The following is a 19,525-nucleotide window of genomic DNA, read 5'->3' as shown; positions in this document are numbered from 1 at the left end:
CAGCGACACTTTGGACAGCCTTGTGCAACAATTTCGGGACCAAGTTGATCGAGATGTGGCCACCTTCGTCCAACGTACGGGTAAGGATTCTGACACGCTTCTGTCTGTCTTTACATTCACTCACACCGTTTCAGGCGATACGCTGGATCTCGGGGATATCGCTTATGCAAAGGGCGCAGGACTAAATACCATAAAACAGTGCCTACCAGGGACGCGCACGGAGATTCTTTCCAAGATTACGGATTGGATCAATAGCAGTGGAAATGCTGCTAAACGTGTGCTGTGGCTATCTGGCCCTGCAGGCACGGGAAAATCAGCTATCGCCCATACAATTGCCAACTGGTTCAGCGAAACGGGAGGCCTTGGTTCATGTTTTTGTTTCGATCGGCATAGTGAAGCAGACCGTCGCCATGAAAAAATTTTCTCTACCATCGCGCGCGATCTTGCTGATTGTGATCCGGGGATGAAGCGGGCGTTAGCAGATGCAGTCAAGGATGCAAACTCGCTCAAGAATACGACGGACATTATCCAGCAATGGCGCAAGCTTCTCATGGTACCGCTAAAGAAGTTCTCTGCGTCAAGTGTAGGGCCTGTCTTGATCGTGATCGAAGCGCTGGACGAGAGTGGCGGAGTGGAGACGCGGCGGGACCTTCTCCGCATACTTACCAGTAAACTTCAGAACAAAGGTCTTCCCAAAATCACAGAACTCCCATCCAACTTTCGGATTCTCGTTACCTCTCGCCCACTTCATGATATTGAAGAATCATTTCACGGTGCTCAGCATATTCTACGGTTATCCATGGACGAGATTCCAGCAGGAGTGGCGGAGCGCGACATCCACACGTTCGTATCTGAGGAGCTGAAGGGGTTATCGGATTTTCGCGACAAGGAGTTTGCAAATCTCGCTGGGAAAGCCGATGGACTTTTCGAGTGGGCGCGTCTCGCCTGCGAATACATCAAAGATACCCCTCCAGGTGTACGCCACATGCCTCGTTACAATGCTCTCGTGAACCGCAGTGCCGGAAAGCAGAAAAACCTGTTGCACGATATGTATCTGGTCATTTTGAAAGAAATCATGAAAAGGGATCAATATGATGACGACGAGTACGAACAAGCATTAGCAGGGTTTCGTTCTGTGATGGGCCAGATACTCGGCACAGCTGAACCACTCCCTTTCAATTCCCTCAATATCATGCGGAACTACTTTCCAGACCGAAGCAAGGATGACAACATGGACATTATTAAACGTATGGGATCCCTCCTCAGCGGCACCACCAACTTATGTACTCCCATCCGACCCCTTCACGCATCTTTCTACGACTTCCTGACAGACAAGTCATCCAGCGGGGACTTTTTCGTCGAGGTGTCCAACGTACAACGCGACCTTGCATTTGCATCACTACGAGTGATGGAACATGGCCTTCGCTTCAATATCTGTCATTTGAATTCGTCGTACCTCCCTAATTCTCACGACATGGGGCTGCCTCAACGAGTCAAAACATCTATTCCCCTACATCTCTCTTATTCTTGTCGATTTTGGGCTACGCATGTTCGAACAACAGACTTTGACAATGAGCTCGCAAAGGAAATAAGATTACTCTTTGACGACGAACGACTGATGTTTTGGATTGAAGCACTCGGACTTCTCAATGCCATTAGTGGTGCAGTCGCTGTACTCCCACTTGTTGCCAAGTGGCTGAAGGTGAGCACATGCGTACGAGGCAACGTTGGATGGACAACTCATAAATAAGTACAGGACCATTCTGGATACGAAGAATTACGGTCCACCACGATGGATGTACAAAGATTCATTCAAGTGTTTGGGGGCATCATTTTACACAGCACCCCGCATTTGTATTTATCAGCGCTCCCATTCTCACCTGTCAACTCCACCATGGCTACCAAATTTATGACAAGGTTTCCGAATAACCTTCGTCTGGCATCTGGCTGTGATTTGAACTGGACGGTTGTTCAGACTGTAATCAATGGACACACTAGAGTGGTTTTATCAGTCTCATTTTCGCCGGATGGTACTCGCATCGCGTCTGGTTCGGAGGATAAGACAGTGCGGCTGTGGGATGCAGCGACGGGACACCCATTGTGTGGGCCCATGGAGGGGCACGCTGGAGCGGTTTTCTCAGTCTCGTTCTCACCGGATGGCACTCGCATCGTGTCTGGTTCGGAGGATAGCACTGTGCGACTGTGGGATGCAATGACAGGACAGCCATTGGGTAGGCCCTTGGAGGGGCACACTAGAGCGGTTTTATCAGTATTGTTCTCACCGGATGGTACCCACATTGCGTCTGGTTCATTGGATAAGACCGTGCGGCTGTGGGATGCAGTGACGGGACAGCCATTGGGTGGGCCCTTGGAGGGGCACGCTAGAGCGGTTTGGTCAGTTTCGTTCTCACCGGATGGTACCCGCATCGTGTCTGGTTCGGAGGATAAGACTGTGCGGCTGTGGGATACGGCAACGGGACGGCCATTGGGTAGGCCCTTGGAGGGGCACACTCGAGCAGTTTTCTCAGTCTCGTTCTCACCGGATGGTACCCACATCGCATCTGGTTCGTTCGATAAAACTGTGCGGCTGTGGGATGCAGCGACAGGACAGCCATTGGGTGGGTCCTTGGAGGGGCACACTAGAGCGGTTTTCTCAGTCTCGTTCTCACCAGATGGTACTCGCATCGTGTCTGGTTCGGAGGATCAGACTGTGCGGCTGTGGGATACAGTGACGGGAGAGCCATTGGGTGATCCCTTGGAAGGGCACACTAACTCAGTCGAATCAGTCTCATTCTCACCAGATGGTACTCACATCGCGTCTGGTTCTTCGGATAACACCGTGCGGCTGTGGGATGTAGTGAAAGTGCAGCCATCCTCCAAGTGCAAAGAGCCAGATCCATCCACATTTTCACTGCATCAAAGCACCGCACCTCCCACCCAAGAAAACCATATCATGCCAACCAACACCTGTAACGATTACCGCATTTCCTTCTCTTCCAGCCTGGAACACGCGCTACCCAACCCCGCTCACTTGTTCGAACCCACCTCTCATTATGATTCTAATTCAACCCCTTTCTTTCTGCAGGCTGACGGATGGATGATGGGACACAATAATCGGCTCCTTTTCTGGGTACCTCCTGCTTCCCGACATGCATTTTATACTCCTTGGACTTCATTGGTGATTCCCAGAGGATATCCTGAGATTGATTTGAGCCGCATGGCACATGGAACGCTTTGGTCGAGTTGCCGAGATCCGTGAGTTCTTAGCCTGTACCATCCATCCTCGCAGTTGCTAAAATCAATCCTGCTAGCTCCACGTGACAATGATTTTATTGTTGCAATATCGAGTGTACCGTTCAATTCTTTGATTCCCTGTCAATTCTGTACCTAGCACATCGAGCCTGAATTCATGGTTGTCCGACTGAATGATGGGCTAAAAAGTAGACTGGGTAAAACTTGCTGATTGGTAAGAGCGCGTACTGAAAACTAATTTCATCACAGACGTATTTGCGCCCGTGTTACTGTTTTGAGATTTCATCACTATCAATGCCCTACAAAAGTACATTCAAACTCGGAGTTCATGGCAGCCGCAGTCTTTCGATCGAAGTGTATGTGGTTCGAGTGGCTGCGGCCTCGCACATACAGAGACACAAAGACGTTCTGATAAACTCATTTTCATGTCTGAAATCTGATGGAATCATTTGAAGTGAAGCAACTTCAGCGTGCTGCACGCTGCAGATAGAGGATGCCTCTTCCATGGCTCTTTACATATTCCACCAGGTTGGTACAGTAGTGGGTTGCTGTTGGCTTGAAGGTTGAATTCTGATTGTTCCTGCAGGGTATCCATTATTCACAGTGCTACTTGTTACTGAAAAATTGGACACGATATTCGATGTCACCTCCCCGCGTTATTCAGGAACACAGGGTGTATTATACCTGAAGTTGGTATCAGGTATCGTAGGATCATGGATGGTGTGTCGAAACATCGTTTGATCCGGATATCAGATCTTCAGGGAGGAGTTGATGAATACTGCGAAATATACAGAGGGAGAAGAGGATCAGCAATGGGAGCACACAAGAAGTTGAACAGTACGCCCAATGCCACTTATAAGCCTCATCATACCACCATTATTGGACGATGCACAATTGTTAGTCATAGCGAAGGGTATCGAGACAAGGGTAGGCGTCCATATTGTTCAGGGTGAGTGAGTTGCTCCGAGATGCATTGGAAGATGATTTGATATGAGCGTGCGATCCAGGATGTCAGTGAAATTCAAAAACTAAAGTCCAACCAAGTCCAATGCATACACAGAGTCGGACAGACCCATTGGATAGAAGATAGTTGTTCTGTTCAAGAAATCTTGATCGCTCGAGGATTTCTGCCACCCGCGTCCATCGGTGGGCGTAGAAAGTGAAATGTGCAACGAAGAAAGACCGAGAAACGAAGCAGAAGCGCCTGCTGGGAAGTGAACAAGATTATATTGGCAGTGACGCTCCAGCACACTGGTAGGAACCATTGGTTCGGAAATAAGAATGGTTCATGCCAAGTAGTCCTACTAAGTTCTCTATCATAGTCGTTGGTTCTGTCACAGTGGTGGGAACTTGGAAGGAATCGAACTAATATTTGATCATCGGCTCCTTTCTTTTGGTCCAGGTTACCTCTGCTTTTTTCATTGATTCCATCGCTGCACAACTTATTAGTAGACGCGTGTCAAGCCTATCCGCGCGCCCGTGACATTTATGTAAATAAGAATGCTAATAACACAGCCTATCCGAGTCTGAGCATGATGCATCTGATGGATTGCTGTTATGCATTTGAGCTCAACCCTGCAAGTCCGTACTTATGATTCCTTCAAGTTCAATGGCACAACTCAGTCAGGTGGGCACCTTGCTTTTATGTTACTAGCCTGTTCCTCACGCATCCAAGCAATTCTCGGGTAATCCTGAAGGGTTTACACTACTACCTAGTGGTGCTCCAACCAGTGGTAGTACTTTTGCGACTCACCGTCTGGTCTCCACACATACTAGTTTGGCCCTTGCTGGAATTGTTGGAGGGATTTCTTTTGGAATTTTGGCTGTCTGGCTATTGGTCGTCCGCACACGCAAACTCAAAGAGAATGCCGCTTCTGCTGGAACCTCTGAATCCTCACCTCTCCTGGTTCAATATCAAGCACCACTTAATCTTCAGGTGGGGAGCTCGATGAAATTACCCAGCGCAGTGGACTGATTAAAGAGGATGAATAGACTTATACTGCCAAGTTAGAAAACGACATATTACTTTGTTCCATCTGTGCAAAGCTGGATTTTTACAGGATCCTTCTTTATGGCATCCACGAGCTGGAGCCGATACCACTCGGTTCACTGTCATCTATTTTCGAAAAATCATATCAGTGCAGTTTCTGCCGCCTCATATCATTGTATGTCCGTCGGACACGGATTATGGAGGACTTTCCTCACATCGATCTCTCAGAGATTGAATGTGGGGTCCACACGACGCTTTGCGGTGCTCTTCGGAGGGGACCTCATCCCCCACTCCGTTATGGCCGTCGCCTCTACATCACTGGGAACGGCCTCTGGCAGACACATCCCGCTTTCAGGGCAGTGGGTCCACTATTAATCCATCTCATGCAAGAAGATGCTTCCAAGTTTGGGAGACCGGTCGATCTTCATGGTCGCAGGGTGAAAAACACGGTGGATGTCGGTCTGGTGAAGAAATGGATTAAGTTGTGTGAGGAAAACCATGGAGATAAATGTCGGAATGTTTGGAGAATGGACAGGAACCTGCCGGAGTTCGTGAGAGTGGTGGACGTAGTATCGATGGCCGTGATCCCTGCACCTTCTCACCGCTTTCGTCACGTCGCCCTCAGTTATGTATGGGGAGGCAACGGTGCAGAGTATTGGACGACGAAGGATAATATAGCAAAGCGCTCCATACCTGGCGGATTGAATGCGGCAAACCTCCCTGATACCATTACAGACTCGATTTCATTCGTGCGACAACTTGGTGAACGTTACATATGGATCGACGCTCTGTGCATCATTCAAGATGATTTGCAGGACAAGATCAGTCAGCTGCACGCTATGGATTCGGTCTATGGCCTGTCTTATTTCACGTTAATTGCTGCTGGCGGAAAAACAGCTCGAGACCCTCTCCCAGGGTGCCGTCCGCGAACCAGAACGCCACAAATACATATCGAAGTTGTCCAAGGACTTCATCTCTTTGTGACTCCTCCAACACATGAGAAGGCTCTCGGAATGTCCGCTTGGATTACGCGTTGTTGGACCTATCAAGAGAGCGCGTTGTCCTGTCGAAGGATATACTTCACTGAGCAGGAGGTCTACTTTGAGTGCCGATGTCAGGTTTTCTGTGAAAACATCGTTGCGGAAAGTAAGGCCGACTTCTGCAGCAGCTTTCTTCGGCATTCACGGGAAGAATATTTCCCATTCTCAACTGACTCCTTCTGGAGTTACAAGTATGCCGTTGAGAGGTGCACGCGACGTAATCTCACCGTCGAATCAGACATTGTCGATGCTCTCACTGGAGTGACAAATGCTTTGGTGGTAGCATTTGGACTCGGTGACCCCGCTAGAGCTTTTCAATATGGAATGATGTTGACGGAGCTGCATCAAGCGCTTCTTTGGCAACATGATCCACTTACACCTCGTACTCGTCGTTCGCTTGCTGAAGGAAGCAACTCATCTTGGCCTTCTTGGGCATGGGCGACATGGTGTGGTGCTGTTATCTACATGTCACGGAGTGTGTATAGGCAGACTAGGGTTACTGGTTATAGCAGCGAAGTGTCGGTGGATGAGACGCTTGTTGATGCTTGGTACATCGTGGACCATGGTGGCGGTATAGTGCCCCTCAATGTTCAGAAGGTGTCACGCGATTATTGGATAGAGGAAGAGCAGCCCCCGTATTCCTCTCCGGGAAGGACCTTGGACCCAACAGCGATGCCACTGGACACTCATCGACCACTAAAACCAGGCACTCTCATTTTTTGCACGACTTCCAGCCACTTTGCCATTACAAGGCGAGGTGGTGAATCAAATGAAGAATCGAGCCCTGCCGACCACTATGGTCTCTTTAATATCCTCTCCGCCACGTCTTCTCCCACTTGGGTTGGTACTGTCATCCTGCCATTGAACCCTGCCCCACCAAGTTCTATCGAGTTCATCGTGCTTTCCCGTTGTGATGGTGCGCACGGCTTCTACGATGAAGAGAGTATCAAGCCTTACCGTGGGTGTTTGCTACATGTGATGGCGGTTAGTGAGAACGAGGGCTTGATGGAACGTATTGGATTGGGCATCATTCATATCGTTGCCTGGGTTGCTTCAACGCCGGAGGAGAAGGTGGTGTTTCTTCGATAATGGCTGGCAGTGATAGTTTGAGTTTAACCTCGATTGCTCAAAGCAAGAATTGACTGTCCTTCGATTTGTTGACTCGCTAGTACTGTACAGTTTCGGTGCTCCTGGCATGAAGGCCATGATGATACTGATCGAAACCAGTCTGTTGCGGTACATGGTAATGGCGCTTGCGCCCCAACTCCCCGACACTGCTTTGAATTGGCGATCAGGATATGGGTCAGTACTACTAGTGATTTAGATTTGTGGTCCAATTCATGCGATCCGGGGCTAGTACATACATCCCCAAATGGCGTGTGAGCGCTTGAGCATGGCGATATCGGCTCGGCTCATTCCTCGGCTAGCCGACATGCTCAGAGTCTAGTGCTCAACCAATGGCGAGTGCGTGCAACGTGTCAGTCGTTGAACCGGTGGAAATCGACATGATGGAAGTATCGAGCCGCGGAAAAAACTAAATCTTTTTGGTGATGGGAATTTTTTTGTGCTCGACAGTCTCCCAAGTAGTGTTGTGGGCAGAACTCTGCCATTCTGCCATGTGGCAGGGCAGAACTGGCACTGCCAGGCAGATGGCAGAACCTCCCAGGCAGAATGTGGCAGAACTCCCGCACATGTAGAACAGTGGGAGAATGTGCTATATAGTTTAGTGTGTCGGTTCAGTGTACGATAGTATAGATTGAGGCACTTTAAAACTGAACATGACGTCGTCACGCTCATATGCACACAACTGAACTTCCAGGCATTGATACAGACGTTGCCAAGCAGCTCGAAACCGACTTCGCATTTGTCCCTCCACTTTCAGCAGTCTCCGGCGACAATCTCGAAGCAGTGAATCGATCTCACTCGATGACATTGATGCTGAGTTTTCTCGTCTTGAAGATATTCGTAACACGGAAAAAATGATGGAGTTTGCCTCAAACTGGGATGTGGATAGGAAGGAAGTGTTGGAAGGGAGAGCGTTCGACTTTGTGGAACTGCGGCATGTCAACGAGGGATTAGTGCCTACCACGATAGAGGATGAGATTATGGTCGCAGATCGTGATGCGAATGAAGATGGGACTTGGAATATTGATTCTATGTTGCTGTCAAGTGGTCTTACATCCATGTAGTTAGTACTCTAGCGCTATGAAATTCTGCCATCTGCCATGCTGGCAGAACATGGTTCTGCCAGGTTCTGCCAGTTCTGCCGGCAGAACTACCTTGAGTTAGTTCTGCCCACAGCACTACTCCCAAGGACTACTAGTACTTATTGGCAGTATCGTTAGATGTCGGACCGGGGGTCTGCCATGTACTAGTCTGCATCTATGTAAGTACATAATATCCTACAAGTATAATCCTCGGTGAAACAGGAAATATGAGATAATAAGACTTAGTTGCATCGTGTTGTTGTTATCATTACACTTCATGTTCTTCAGCCAACTCGTGCCCTCTTTGTAGCACCGCCATCCTCCTCTTCCTCCTCTTCTTCGTCTCCTTCGCTGATTTCATCCGCATAACGTTTCAAGCCGCCTGCAGAAGTGGGAGGCTCGTCTTCGTCTTCCTCGAAATACTCGTCATCGTCCTCGGCGTCCTCATCGTCATCAGCAGCCGCAGCTGAGACTGATGTGCCATTCTGGAAGAATTGCATGAGTTTTCTGTGGAGAAAAGAAACGATGTATACGTACCTCGCCAACTAGTAGCGCCGTCAAACTTGGTTTACTCTATACCAATAACTCAACATTCTTCAAGAGGCGACGGACCAGGATTCAACATACCCTTGATGCGACACCTCCTTCCTCTCCATCCTCCCCTTCATCTTCGTCTTCTTCAGCTCCGACTGGGTGGGGCGAGCCAACTTGCTCTTCTTCTGCGTCCTGTTTTCATAAAACGTTGACAGAGCAATTGAAAAGGAGGTAGACACAATTGTTGTGCGAAAACGAGAACGAGTTTAGATGCACAAAATATAAGAAATATCAGAAAATAATATGCAGACCTCGACCTCATATTCATCGCTCTCCTCGCCTTCGTCAACATCCTCCGGCTCTTCTCCAGGGACTGTAGGCTCTAGCGTGGGGTCAGGGGACATTTTCGGGGCTGTGAAATGTATGACGCAGAGCCTTAAGGGATTGTGTTCGGTGCTGGTTGAATTTTAACCAGCTGTGAACGGGGAAGCGAGAAAAAGATTAGCGCCATGGTGACATAGCGAAATGATGGTTCTCACCCCAGGGTAGGTAGCTGACGAACGTTTGGTCCTGTGCTCAACACGTCGCACGCTCAGAAAAGGTCGCCGTCCCAGGGGGATTGCTGTCTTTGGATGAGGCGGGAGGTCGTTGCGTGGGGGGTCGTTCACACCAGCTAAACTTATTAACCCTTATTTCTTCTTCTCAATCTTCAGGGTAAACATGGATTGCGTCCTCTCCCGACGGTACACCAAATTTACTCATACCATTCATGCTAATTAATACCTTGAAGATCTGATTTCTCTGGCAATCTACACGAAGATACCCTGGTCCGCTCGCTGAGTACTGAGTAGCTAATGGTGATCTTGTCAGCACCCGCCGAATTCGGGGTATGATCGATCCTCAATACCAACACTAGTTTCATTATCTGGCAGCCGATATGAAATTGATTTTCTATGGTTCGGCAAAAACATGGAAACTGATGCGAAATAACTCGCGGAAGTTTGTGTACACTTTACCGTGTATCGAGCGCAATCCGGGCGCTTCATGTTGACTTCCGCATGAACCACCCGAGGCGAGTCTATGAATGCAGTAAGGTAAGTGAATAAGATTAACCTACTCGCCTCTGACGTCAGACACTTCGTCAGCAATCCAAGTTCTGTTAGGAGTAGATTGGTCACACTATCATACAGGGCCCCTATTGGCTCTCATTTAAGACAACCGTCTTCTGCAAAACATTATTTATCTCTTCAACGTTCAAACGTTCAACACTCACGCAACATGGTTATCAAGATCGTCCGATGGTGTGTCTTGAGTGCGTCGTTATTTTCTTACACGTCGTCAACTAGCTCATCTTCATCGCAGCGTTCACTCTCATCTTCGCAATCGTGGTGCTCGGTATAAGTGCACACCTCATCGCCATCCGACCTACACACTATTGGCATTTTGCTGCCCTTGCAGTCGCAGTATCTTCCCTGACAATTCTGACATTCCCTGTTATGTGCGTTTTCTTCCCAATTGGCTGAGCTAGCACTCATTTATGGTCGCAAAATTCAGTCTCCTGGTCGATACCTTCCTAGGTAGCGCTTCGACAGAACGGATCTTTGGCGAGGCTCTTTGGCTAAGTATGTACCTCTTGACGTCCAATATCATTTTCAATGATTACTTACGATTCCGAAGGTATCATGTGGATTTTGTGGCTCGCAACTGGAGCTAACGCCACTCATGCGGCTCGCGTACACTTCTTCGCAGGTGGTTGTAGTTTCTGTAAGTACTATATTTCCAGAACGGGGTCGCTTTTCTGATCATGTTATCTTCGCCTTCGCTTCTCAGTCTCTGGCTTTTCCAATAAGATTTGCAATGAGTTCAGGGTCGTGGAAGCTTTCGCTTATATCAACTTCATCATTCGTGCGTCTTTTCCCTTTTTATTTTTCTGTTTCTTAAGGGACATTTTCAGTGCTTTGCTATACAATCGGGTTATTCGCGTATGAGTTTACGCGCGACCAGTCTCCGGTTGCTACTCAAACCACTCAGAAACAAGCTCCTGCCAACACGACAGGTCAGTAGCAGCGAATTGCTACACCAAGCCATGCAACTGATTTTGCGCATGATCAACAGCTGTCTGAACGTGAATCGTCGAACGTCAACTTCCCCGAGCATTGCGTAGGAAATTGGCTTGCGACGTAGTTTCTATCTTTGCTCAGAAAATTAATACTCTAATTTGTATGCATAGTCATCGTTTACAATGTTACGTAATTGCACTCGAGACAAGATGTTCGATTTACTATTGTGACTCAACTCGTTGGTCTGTGATGTGCATTGAATATTAATGCCCACTCTGCTTCCTTCGCCAGTCCGCAGTCTAGATCCACACTTGAGTGTCTTGAATTTCTTCTTCTTCTCCAACTTCCGTGAGTGAGATATATTAGATTTTGAAGGTCTATTTGCTAAGTCACCAACTTCAGATTTGACTCATTGGTATTTCTTCTCAAGTTGCCAAATTTGACCACCTGAAGCTCTCTCGTCTTGTCAGACAAACCGGGAACCCCCAGTACACTGGAATACTTGACTTGTCTGATTAAAGCTTTTCACCTCCGAATGCTCATCGCGGTGATGCAATGCTAACGTTTTTCTACTTCTAGCTCGCAGAACTGAGGGTCGCAGAATGCCGCTGATAACAAATGCAGCCTCGTGTATGTCACGCTAGTCGGTCAACGTCAAACTTATCAGCAACTAGGCTAGTTTAGCACTCACTTGAAGGCACATGCTAATCTGGCCAAGTCGTACGATTCTGAAGGCATACCGCAACGGGGTACATCAGAAAGCAGCCTTTACCCATTCTGCTGTGACAGGCCACTCTATTCCGCCTCGTGTTGCTTGCGCTATCAGGACGCCCTATTGTCCATGTAACGATCGACGGGCAAATCGGATCTCTCTGCGACGGATCACGGTGACCCGACTTTCTCCATGTTTGAGCCATTTCCGTTGCACGTTTCTGACGGATCGCTCCGTGATGACTCTTCTTTTAAACACGTTTGTGTTATCCAGCAGCCAGCTCCAGGCATTATTGTCTCGTCTTACACATCGATGGAACATCTGCGATTATCATGGAAGTATATGTGCACTGCGTTCGTATTCCACCTATGTTATTTGGAGCCATTGAGCTTTATTAGGGGCGTGTCAAGTCTTTTCTATGCTGAGCACTGGGCGCTGATTGGACGAGTGGTCCCCCTTGTACAGCATGTCATAGCAACAAGTGTGTCGTAGCGTGACTGCTTTCGTATCGCTGCGTTATCAGCTACCATCGAGCTATTTGCTGCGTGGGTCGGTATCGGTGCTGCACAGTAACATACAGCTCAGATGGCATTCTAGTGCGTATTTTGCCAGGCCCGAGGGACTAAAATTGCAGTGACGCTTTTAGTAGTCTATCGCCGACGGCATGCGCAGCAGTTCATTAGTGTGATATAGAAAACTTTTCGCATGAGCATGATCTACGAGTGCCATGAGTTAGATGCCTCGCGATGTTGTCGAGGAGTTTAATTCTTTTACGATATGATGATCAGTGTCCTGCGCCACACAGATCAAACTATGCCTGCATGCGGGGTAAAGATGAGTTATCAACTAGCCCTATTACATGCAAGTACTGATCACGTACATGGTGAACGGTTTCAGATGGGTCTTGTGATTTGTGTAGCAAGAGCTGTGGGTCTCGCACAGGAACAACAACTTAAGCCCAAGCACCACGAGAGAATATGCCCGATGTGAACATGACGCTAATTTGTCATGTTACAGTTCCATCTGAGTGAGTGAGCTGGAAGGAGCTGGCTGGGCGCTCGCAAACATCCGTGATTCTGTTATCACCAAGGTGATTCTGGTATCGGGTTCTCAGCGACTGCCACTAGTTCGGATGGGCCTGGAGACGAGTGTGGTTCACTTCCATGGGCGGTCCCGTTCTGGTGTTGTGCTTGCTTTGATACTTGATATAATTAAGGAAGGGTTCTAGGGAAGCAATATAAAATAGAATAAGAATAAATGGAAGAAACGGAGAAGGGAGACAAAACGGAGAGATGTTTTTTGAGTTACGGCAAGCATTAATTGTGACCAAGCAAGACCAGACAACGACTTGAACAGCCTTTCAACCAAGCGAACTAACTCCTACAGCAGCAAATCCTTTTTTACTCAAAGTCAATCATATTCATTGACTCAGTCTTTCGTTAATACTTTATAATCATCCTGCTTTTCTTATACTCTCACAAGTGCTGCTATTTTGCGTTTGGCAGTTTGCGGTTCAATATACCGTGTCGCTGCACAGCTAGCCTCGAGGCAGAAATCTGAACTCAGTTTGTTCATATCTGGCAGCTTTTCAACCGTAACCTTGATCAAGGTCCCGCAGTATTAACTGCCAGTAATCTCTGTCAAGTCAGTACCCAAATCATTGATTGTCAGTACCTTGGCCTCACAGAACGGCATCGTTGACCGTAACGCATCTTTTCATTTCCCCCGTGGTCTCCTCGTGGCCTTTCACGCCAACGCCGCGCGACGATTACCCATAATATCTCCCGCCCTAATTAATCCATCTCTCAACTGTCACAGAATTCAATTCCCTTTGTCGTCTGCTCTTCTCTCTCTTGCACCTTCACTCCCACATACACCCTGTTCACCGGAAGTCACATACCCAACCCACAGCCTCCCATTCCGATTCACGTAGGACTTAAGAGAGACGGCTTGCCCATCCCTTTTCTCGTAAACCTCGCCAATTTTTATTCCCGCGGATGCCTGGTGTAGCCGCCACCTTTCATCAGCGCGGTGCTTCAAAGAAAAACTTCAAATCTGTCCTTGGCTTCGGGTCTTTCAACCGAAGCCGTTCTTCCGTCGACTCTTACCTTCCCCGTCAACCTACAAGTAGAGTCAGCATCGATACCACGAGAAGTTTTCAATACAAGCGCAAATCCCGCCAAGAACGTGCAAGTGCAACCGACGCCTCCTCTGATTCACTCTCAAGTTCGCCCCACGCACATCAGGAGCATAGTCAGAACCATAAACACGACCCCAATAACACCGTCCGCAGTATGAAGTCCATAGACGCCGCTCATACCCGTCCTCTTAGAAGACCACCGGTCAGGATTGATGCTCAGGAAGGTCCCTGGAGCGTCAGCGTCGCTGAGACTCCACATGATGTACACTCATATAGCATTTACATAAAGAGTGAGTCTCGCATTTTCGCTCCACTCTTTCTCCACCATGTTGGTCAGAACGAGTTCGTTCATTACCTACGCAATTGGATTTTCGTCTGGCTTTCCGAGGTAGCCGGGTTACCATTCTGTGTGCATGTGATTGCGGTCCAGTGTTTTATGTCCTATGGCCCCGTTAATTCCTACCACATGTCTTTAACAAACGAACCTGCTAATGATATTCTTTCTTCCGCAGCCTCCACGCACAACCTCACCCTGACCCGCACTGCCACAGAGGTCGTCGAGTTGCACGGCAAGCTTGCAGACTCCGTCCCAGGCACCAGACTTCCCAAGTTGCCCATAGACTTGGCGGCTCAACCCATCAAGCGGAATATCTTCCTCAACACGCTATCCCGCCTTGCCTCACCAAGCAACAAAGTAGCGCGCACGGTATCTACACGCATCGCCAGCGCTAGTTCCATCACTCCCATTGTTTCACCTACGCATGAGATCGGCGACCCTTTTACAGAGACGGGTGGCACAGGTTCAGGAGGCAACGTAGTCACGAGCCTTGCTGCATATCTCACCACCATCTCAAATGAGCCGACGTTCCGACAGACCCGCGCATGGAAGCGTTTTGTACGTGTGCGCACCGATGACCTCGAGAGCGTGCGTGTAGAGCGCGCGATCAAGCGTGTGCGCTCTGATCTGGCAGCGCATGGCAGCTCCAATATTACCACAAACGTCAGCTCGGGCAACGTCAGTGAAATTGAGGTGGATGATACCAATGGTGCTACGAGCGAAGTCAATCTGAACGATTTTGCTGCCGGTGACTTGAGGGAGGAGGGGATCAAAGAGGAAGAAGAGGATGTAGAGTCTATTCCTGTTCAGGTGGAGGCTCTAGCTCCTGTTGCGGATGAGGCTCCTCTTACTGAAGCGCCTGAGGACATTGTCGTTGTGGATGAAGCAGTTCCTACACCCATAGAGGCAGAACTTGCAGTTCCTAACGCAGCCGATGGGGAAGAGACAGCTGTGTCTACGCCTGTCGCAGAGGTCCAAGCTTCCCGGATACTTCGTTCCCACTCTGCCGATCCCGATAAAGCTAGCCGTTTGTCGCGAGCATACACCTCCTCGACATTGCAGGAAGGTACGAGTTCCCAAACGGGCGATGACTCTTCGATCAGCACCAACACTGGGGGGCGTAAGAATCGTACCAAGTCGGCTGACCCGAACAAGGAACTCAAGAAGCGTTCAAAACGCAAGGTCGTCATTGATGACTTTGAGATGATGCGTGTCCTTGGAAAGGGGTGTGCTGGCAAGGTCTTACTTGTGAAACACAAGACGAGCTCGGATCTGTATGCCCTGAAGGCGATCACGAAGCGTCATGTACTGGCACATCAGGAACTGCAGCACACGTTGACCGAACAAGCTGTGCTCAAACGGATGGCAGCAGAGTCGAAAGACCCATTCGTTGTCAAGCTCTGGTGGAGTTTTCATGATAAGGAGAATCTATTTTTAGTCATGGTATGCTTCTTCATAGAAGTGCACAACACGCACATTAATGGCGTTTTCTCCTAGGATTTCCATCCAGGCGGTGACCTTGCCACGCAGCTTGCACGTTGGGGTAGGCTAGGTCGGGACCGTGCCCGGTTTTACGCCGCGGAGATAGTCGAGGGTGTCGAGGGCCTGCATGCAGCCGGCGTCATCTACCGTGACCTGAAACCTGAAAACATCCTGATTGGTGCAGATGGGCACATCGTACTGACAGACTTTGGCCTCTCAAAAGAGTTCCCACGCCGTGTAGCTGCAACGACAGCGCCTCCTACTCCCACACGAGGCGAGTTCTATTCAGCTCCGGGCAGTGAGCCTGCGACGCCGCCCTGGATGAAGGGCGAAAAGAGTCAAGACGTTGTAATGGGATGGCATGGACAGACTGTTGGCCCTATGGATGCGACGACGACTTTCTGTGGCACAGCAGAGTATTTGGCTCCAGAGGTGATCCAAGGACTGCCATATAGTTACGAGGTCGACTGGTGGAGTTTCGGCACCATGCTTTATGAGATGCTGACGGGAATTGTAAGTGCCCTGGGTTAAAGCTTTGACGGCTACTCATGCGCAATAGACGCCATTCTGGGCGAATAACCACTCCGACATGTATGTCAGGGTCCTGCAGGATGAGCTGCAATTCCCTGAGGATAGAGCGATTGACCAAGATACCAAGAGCTTGATTAGAGGGGTGGGTGATGCTTCTTGTCCATGACCACAAATCATTTATAGTCGCCTTCGCATAGCTCTTGCAACGAAATCCTGCACTTAGGATGTGCGAGCCGCGGATCAAGCGGCACCCGTACTTCTCTATGATGTGAGTTTATCACGAGGCCAACTTTCCTGATCCTGATTTCTTCCCCTTCAGTGACTGGTCGCACGTGTATTACAAGCGCTACATACGTGAGGCATATTCGCTGCTGCGATAGATAGATGTGCTTACTTGGTGTTATCCCTCTAGCCCCCTATATCCCACCTATTGACCCATCCAATGCCAGTGATACCCAGAACTTCGACGACACATTCCTGGATATGGAACCAGTGATTGACGATCCGAACGATCAGGAACAGACTGATACAGATCGTGACCAAACGGACGCTGAGCCTACAGATGGGGAAGGCGAGGATTCAAGCACGACACCCTCGCATTCCCGTAGCCCATCAGTGCATCCAATTGACGAGAGCGTCGATGTCTTTGACGGGTATTCGTTCAAGGGCCGGCATTCTGTTATCCTGGACGATGATGACGATGAGGTATCTGGAGAATCTGAACGGGAAGAGACCGATGAGGAAGAGGTACCAGAGATTCTTTCAAATATTGCGGATACCCCTCTGCAACCGAAGGTCGAAGAGGCATCACCAGTTGTCGATGAAACGACTCCAGAACCGAAGACTCCTGAAGCCAGACCACAAGTCCTACCAGAGGAACAACCCGCCGAGATCATCGTTCAGCCACAAGAGGAGACTACAACACTGGTTGAGGAACCTTCAACCCCAGTTGAACCTATCACACCCTCAGAGCCGTCATCTGCTCCTCTCAAGGAATCACCGTTACCGACTACTCCCACGTCGCCGCCTCAGGAGATTGTGCCTATTCCACCAGCCAAGGATGTCAAGCAGAAGGTCACAAAGCCAACCGCTCCTCGGCCGAGCGCCCATCGTTCAACACGTAATCGCCGAGAGAAGTCTGGTGTCCCTGCACTTGACCGCTTCCTTTCCGATGGCCCTGACGAGGAAGAATGCACTGAGAAGGAAGAGGAGGAGGACTGGGACTTTATTGAAGCTGGGGATGGCGAGGACCGCAATGGTACCAAGGGCACAAGCTTGTTTGCTCGGGGTGTCGTCGACCGATACCGGTTGGCCGTATTCCGTAAAGCATCAACCCCTTCACAACGGATGGGTGGACGCTCATTTTCTGGCATGTCAAAAGAGTCTGATGTTCATGGTACCGACCCGGCAGAGTCACCTAGTCCATCAGAGAAGCATCGTCGTGGACGTGCACCTGCGTTGAAGTTCCGAAAAACGCCCAGACAGTTCCTCCGTGCAAAGTCTCCGCCATCATCATTTCCCACCACCAAGTCATCCTCTACTGCAAAAACCCTCACTCCTTCCACATCCGCTACGCTATCATCGGTATCAAGTGGTGGCCTTCTTTCACCTTCCGTTTCAGGCACTAGTCCAACACCAATGTCCCCATCGCTCAAGTCGAAAGAATCAGCAACTTCAGTCGGCGAAAGTCTATCGTCGGATCAGTCAAACGGTGATACGATACCAGAAACCCTTTTTTCACCCGAATCGACGAGAGGAGTCCCGGCCGCTCACACCGAGGAGCCCGAGAAGCTTAAGACCAAAAAGCTTAAGAAGTACAAGGAAGGAGCAGAGAAAATGCTGTCCCTCTTTGCTTCTCCTCGTCAGTGATCACGACCCAGTCGACCGCGGGACCGGTCCCTCTTCTTCTCTTCTGCTGCTTCCGCATTCTCACCAAGTCAAAGTCAAACAATAATCTTGTATCCTTCATCTCAAGACTCACTATCACTATGCATTGCCTCACAATTACTTACTAGCACTTTCCTTTTTTTCATTGACCTTTTTATATCAGTTCATCGAGGATGGGTCGCGAACTAGAATCGCGACCGGTTTTTTTGCTCCATTACATATGGATATGGACTGGGTGCTCGTTTTACGTTTCTTAATTGATCACGTCCTTCTGTCGTTACTTCCGGGCCATTACTGTTTTGCTGAAGCCAAAATCAAACAGGAGGCATTATTGTACAGATTTATTTAAATCCTTATAATTTGCTTCGAGTTGCAACGCTTCATCTTCTGATTTGAGTTCGCAGTATCAGAACGTAAAAAATTGCACACGCCGGTCAAAAGCACGATGTGCTAGAGGACCATATACATTTCTATGACGTCTGAAACCCCCTGGTTAAGAGCCAACTTCGCGCGGATGGTATGACCTCCATCCACCTTCCAGCGGATAGCGAGCTCCAAGCCTACGTAACTGTGTCTGCGTTGCCAGTACTCTCTTCCTTCTTCAGGCTTATGAAGAGGCGACATGGTTTCCAAAAGAGAGTCATTGTTAAAGGTAGATGGAGCAACCAAGATTCAGCTCCAGGACCCACAGTTGCGTGAAACAAAAAAACTTGCTTATCCCCATCATGTAGATGATATTGAGCGGCCAATACAGGTATAATGCTGGATTCGAATGAATATATTGAAGAGTCTGGCTTGCTTTGCACTGTCACAGGCAGTGCTTTTCAAAGCTCCGGAAAATTCGAAGTATTGCATGAGCAGGACAATGTCTCTTTTCACAAGTAAATCGGGGCTCCTGAATGTTGAGAAAAGGCGCCAAAGACTTGTGCAGGTTCCCGTGAATATGCACTTCGAGAAGGGTAGGGATGTTGGAGAGGTGTTCGCATGTTGCCAAGCTGAGCTGTGGACACGCAGGAGTTACGAGGCATGATGGAGTGATAGGGCAGGAATGGCTCATCTGTTGTGCACCCTTTACTGAGCACGACAGTCAAGCGCTTGGCCAGGATAACACAGCGGGTCAGCATAGATGTCAAATCGAGAGGCAAGACCGCTAGGAAGGAATAGAACAGTGCAGGAGACAAGGAGAAATGCAAGTATCCGATGTTCGTCCCAACCAGAACAACAACAAGAGTCCTGACAGTGGGAACCATGTCTTCATGGGAAGCACCGTAAGCAAGTGAAAGTGTTTGTGCGTACAAGACCCGCATGACACAAGCATTGGCGTCGTGCTCCGATAATGGTTCAACGCCTTGA

At 49.0% G+C, this 19,525-nt stretch overlaps 5 protein-coding genes across 5 annotated transcripts; 4 read left to right on the top strand and 1 right to left on the bottom strand.

The window, feature by feature from the left end:
• Positions 1 to 2,953: 2,953 nt before the first annotated feature.
• Positions 2,954 to 3,426, top strand: HD556DRAFT_1265611 (uncharacterized protein; the record flags this gene model as incomplete). The annotated part of the gene is made up of 2 exons (XM_041299100.1): positions 2,954 to 3,255; positions 3,312 to 3,426. The coding sequence occupies 2 exons, from the start codon at positions 2,954 to 2,956 to the stop codon at positions 3,319 to 3,321; spliced, it is 312 nt and encodes a 103-aa protein (XP_041164439.1). The 3' UTR covers positions 3,322 to 3,426.
• Positions 3,427 to 4,809: 1,383 nt separating this feature from the next.
• On the top strand, positions 4,810 to 7,371 carry HD556DRAFT_1430458 (heterokaryon incompatibility protein-domain-containing protein; the record flags this gene model as incomplete). The annotated part of the gene is made up of 4 exons (XM_041304905.1): positions 4,810 to 4,879; positions 5,264 to 6,664; positions 6,689 to 6,728; positions 6,768 to 7,371. The coding sequence occupies 4 exons, from the start codon at positions 4,810 to 4,812 to the stop codon at positions 7,369 to 7,371; spliced, it is 2,115 nt and encodes a 704-aa protein (XP_041164438.1).
• Positions 7,372 to 8,773: 1,402 nt separating this feature from the next.
• Positions 8,774 to 9,427, bottom strand: HD556DRAFT_1305201 (uncharacterized protein; the record flags this gene model as incomplete). The annotated part of the gene is made up of 4 exons (XM_041299754.1): positions 8,774 to 8,974; positions 9,027 to 9,062; positions 9,117 to 9,215; positions 9,335 to 9,427. 4 exons carry the CDS (start codon positions 9,425 to 9,427, stop codon positions 8,774 to 8,776), a joined length of 429 nt encoding a protein of 142 aa, XP_041164437.1.
• Positions 9,428 to 10,301: 874 nt separating this feature from the next.
• HD556DRAFT_1439291 (uncharacterized protein) lies at positions 10,302 to 11,087 on the top strand (the record flags this gene model as incomplete). Its single annotated transcript, XM_041305949.1, has 6 exons — positions 10,302 to 10,335; positions 10,386 to 10,521; positions 10,578 to 10,645; positions 10,701 to 10,787; positions 10,854 to 10,928; positions 10,978 to 11,087. 6 exons carry the CDS (start codon positions 10,302 to 10,304, stop codon positions 11,085 to 11,087), a joined length of 510 nt encoding a protein of 169 aa, XP_041164436.1.
• A 2,705-nt stretch (positions 11,088 to 13,792) lies between these two features.
• Positions 13,793 to 18,154, top strand: HD556DRAFT_1230269 (uncharacterized protein; the record flags this gene model as incomplete). The annotated part of the gene is made up of 7 exons (XM_041297337.1): positions 13,793 to 14,225; positions 14,448 to 15,715; positions 15,770 to 16,267; positions 16,314 to 16,427; positions 16,483 to 16,553; positions 16,605 to 16,639; positions 16,698 to 18,154. The coding sequence occupies 7 exons, from the start codon at positions 13,793 to 13,795 to the stop codon at positions 18,152 to 18,154; spliced, it is 3,876 nt and encodes a 1,291-aa protein (XP_041164435.1).
• Between the last annotated feature and the right edge of the window lie 1,371 nt (positions 18,155 to 19,525).

The sequence above is a fragment of the Suillus plorans genome, assembly GCF_016647745.1.
Source record: "Suillus plorans strain S12 chromosome Unknown HD556scaffold_9, whole genome shotgun sequence".
Classification (NCBI taxonomy): domain Eukaryota; kingdom Fungi; phylum Basidiomycota; class Agaricomycetes; order Boletales; family Suillaceae; genus Suillus; species Suillus plorans.
This window is presented reverse-complemented; position numbering and strand designations above follow the sequence as displayed.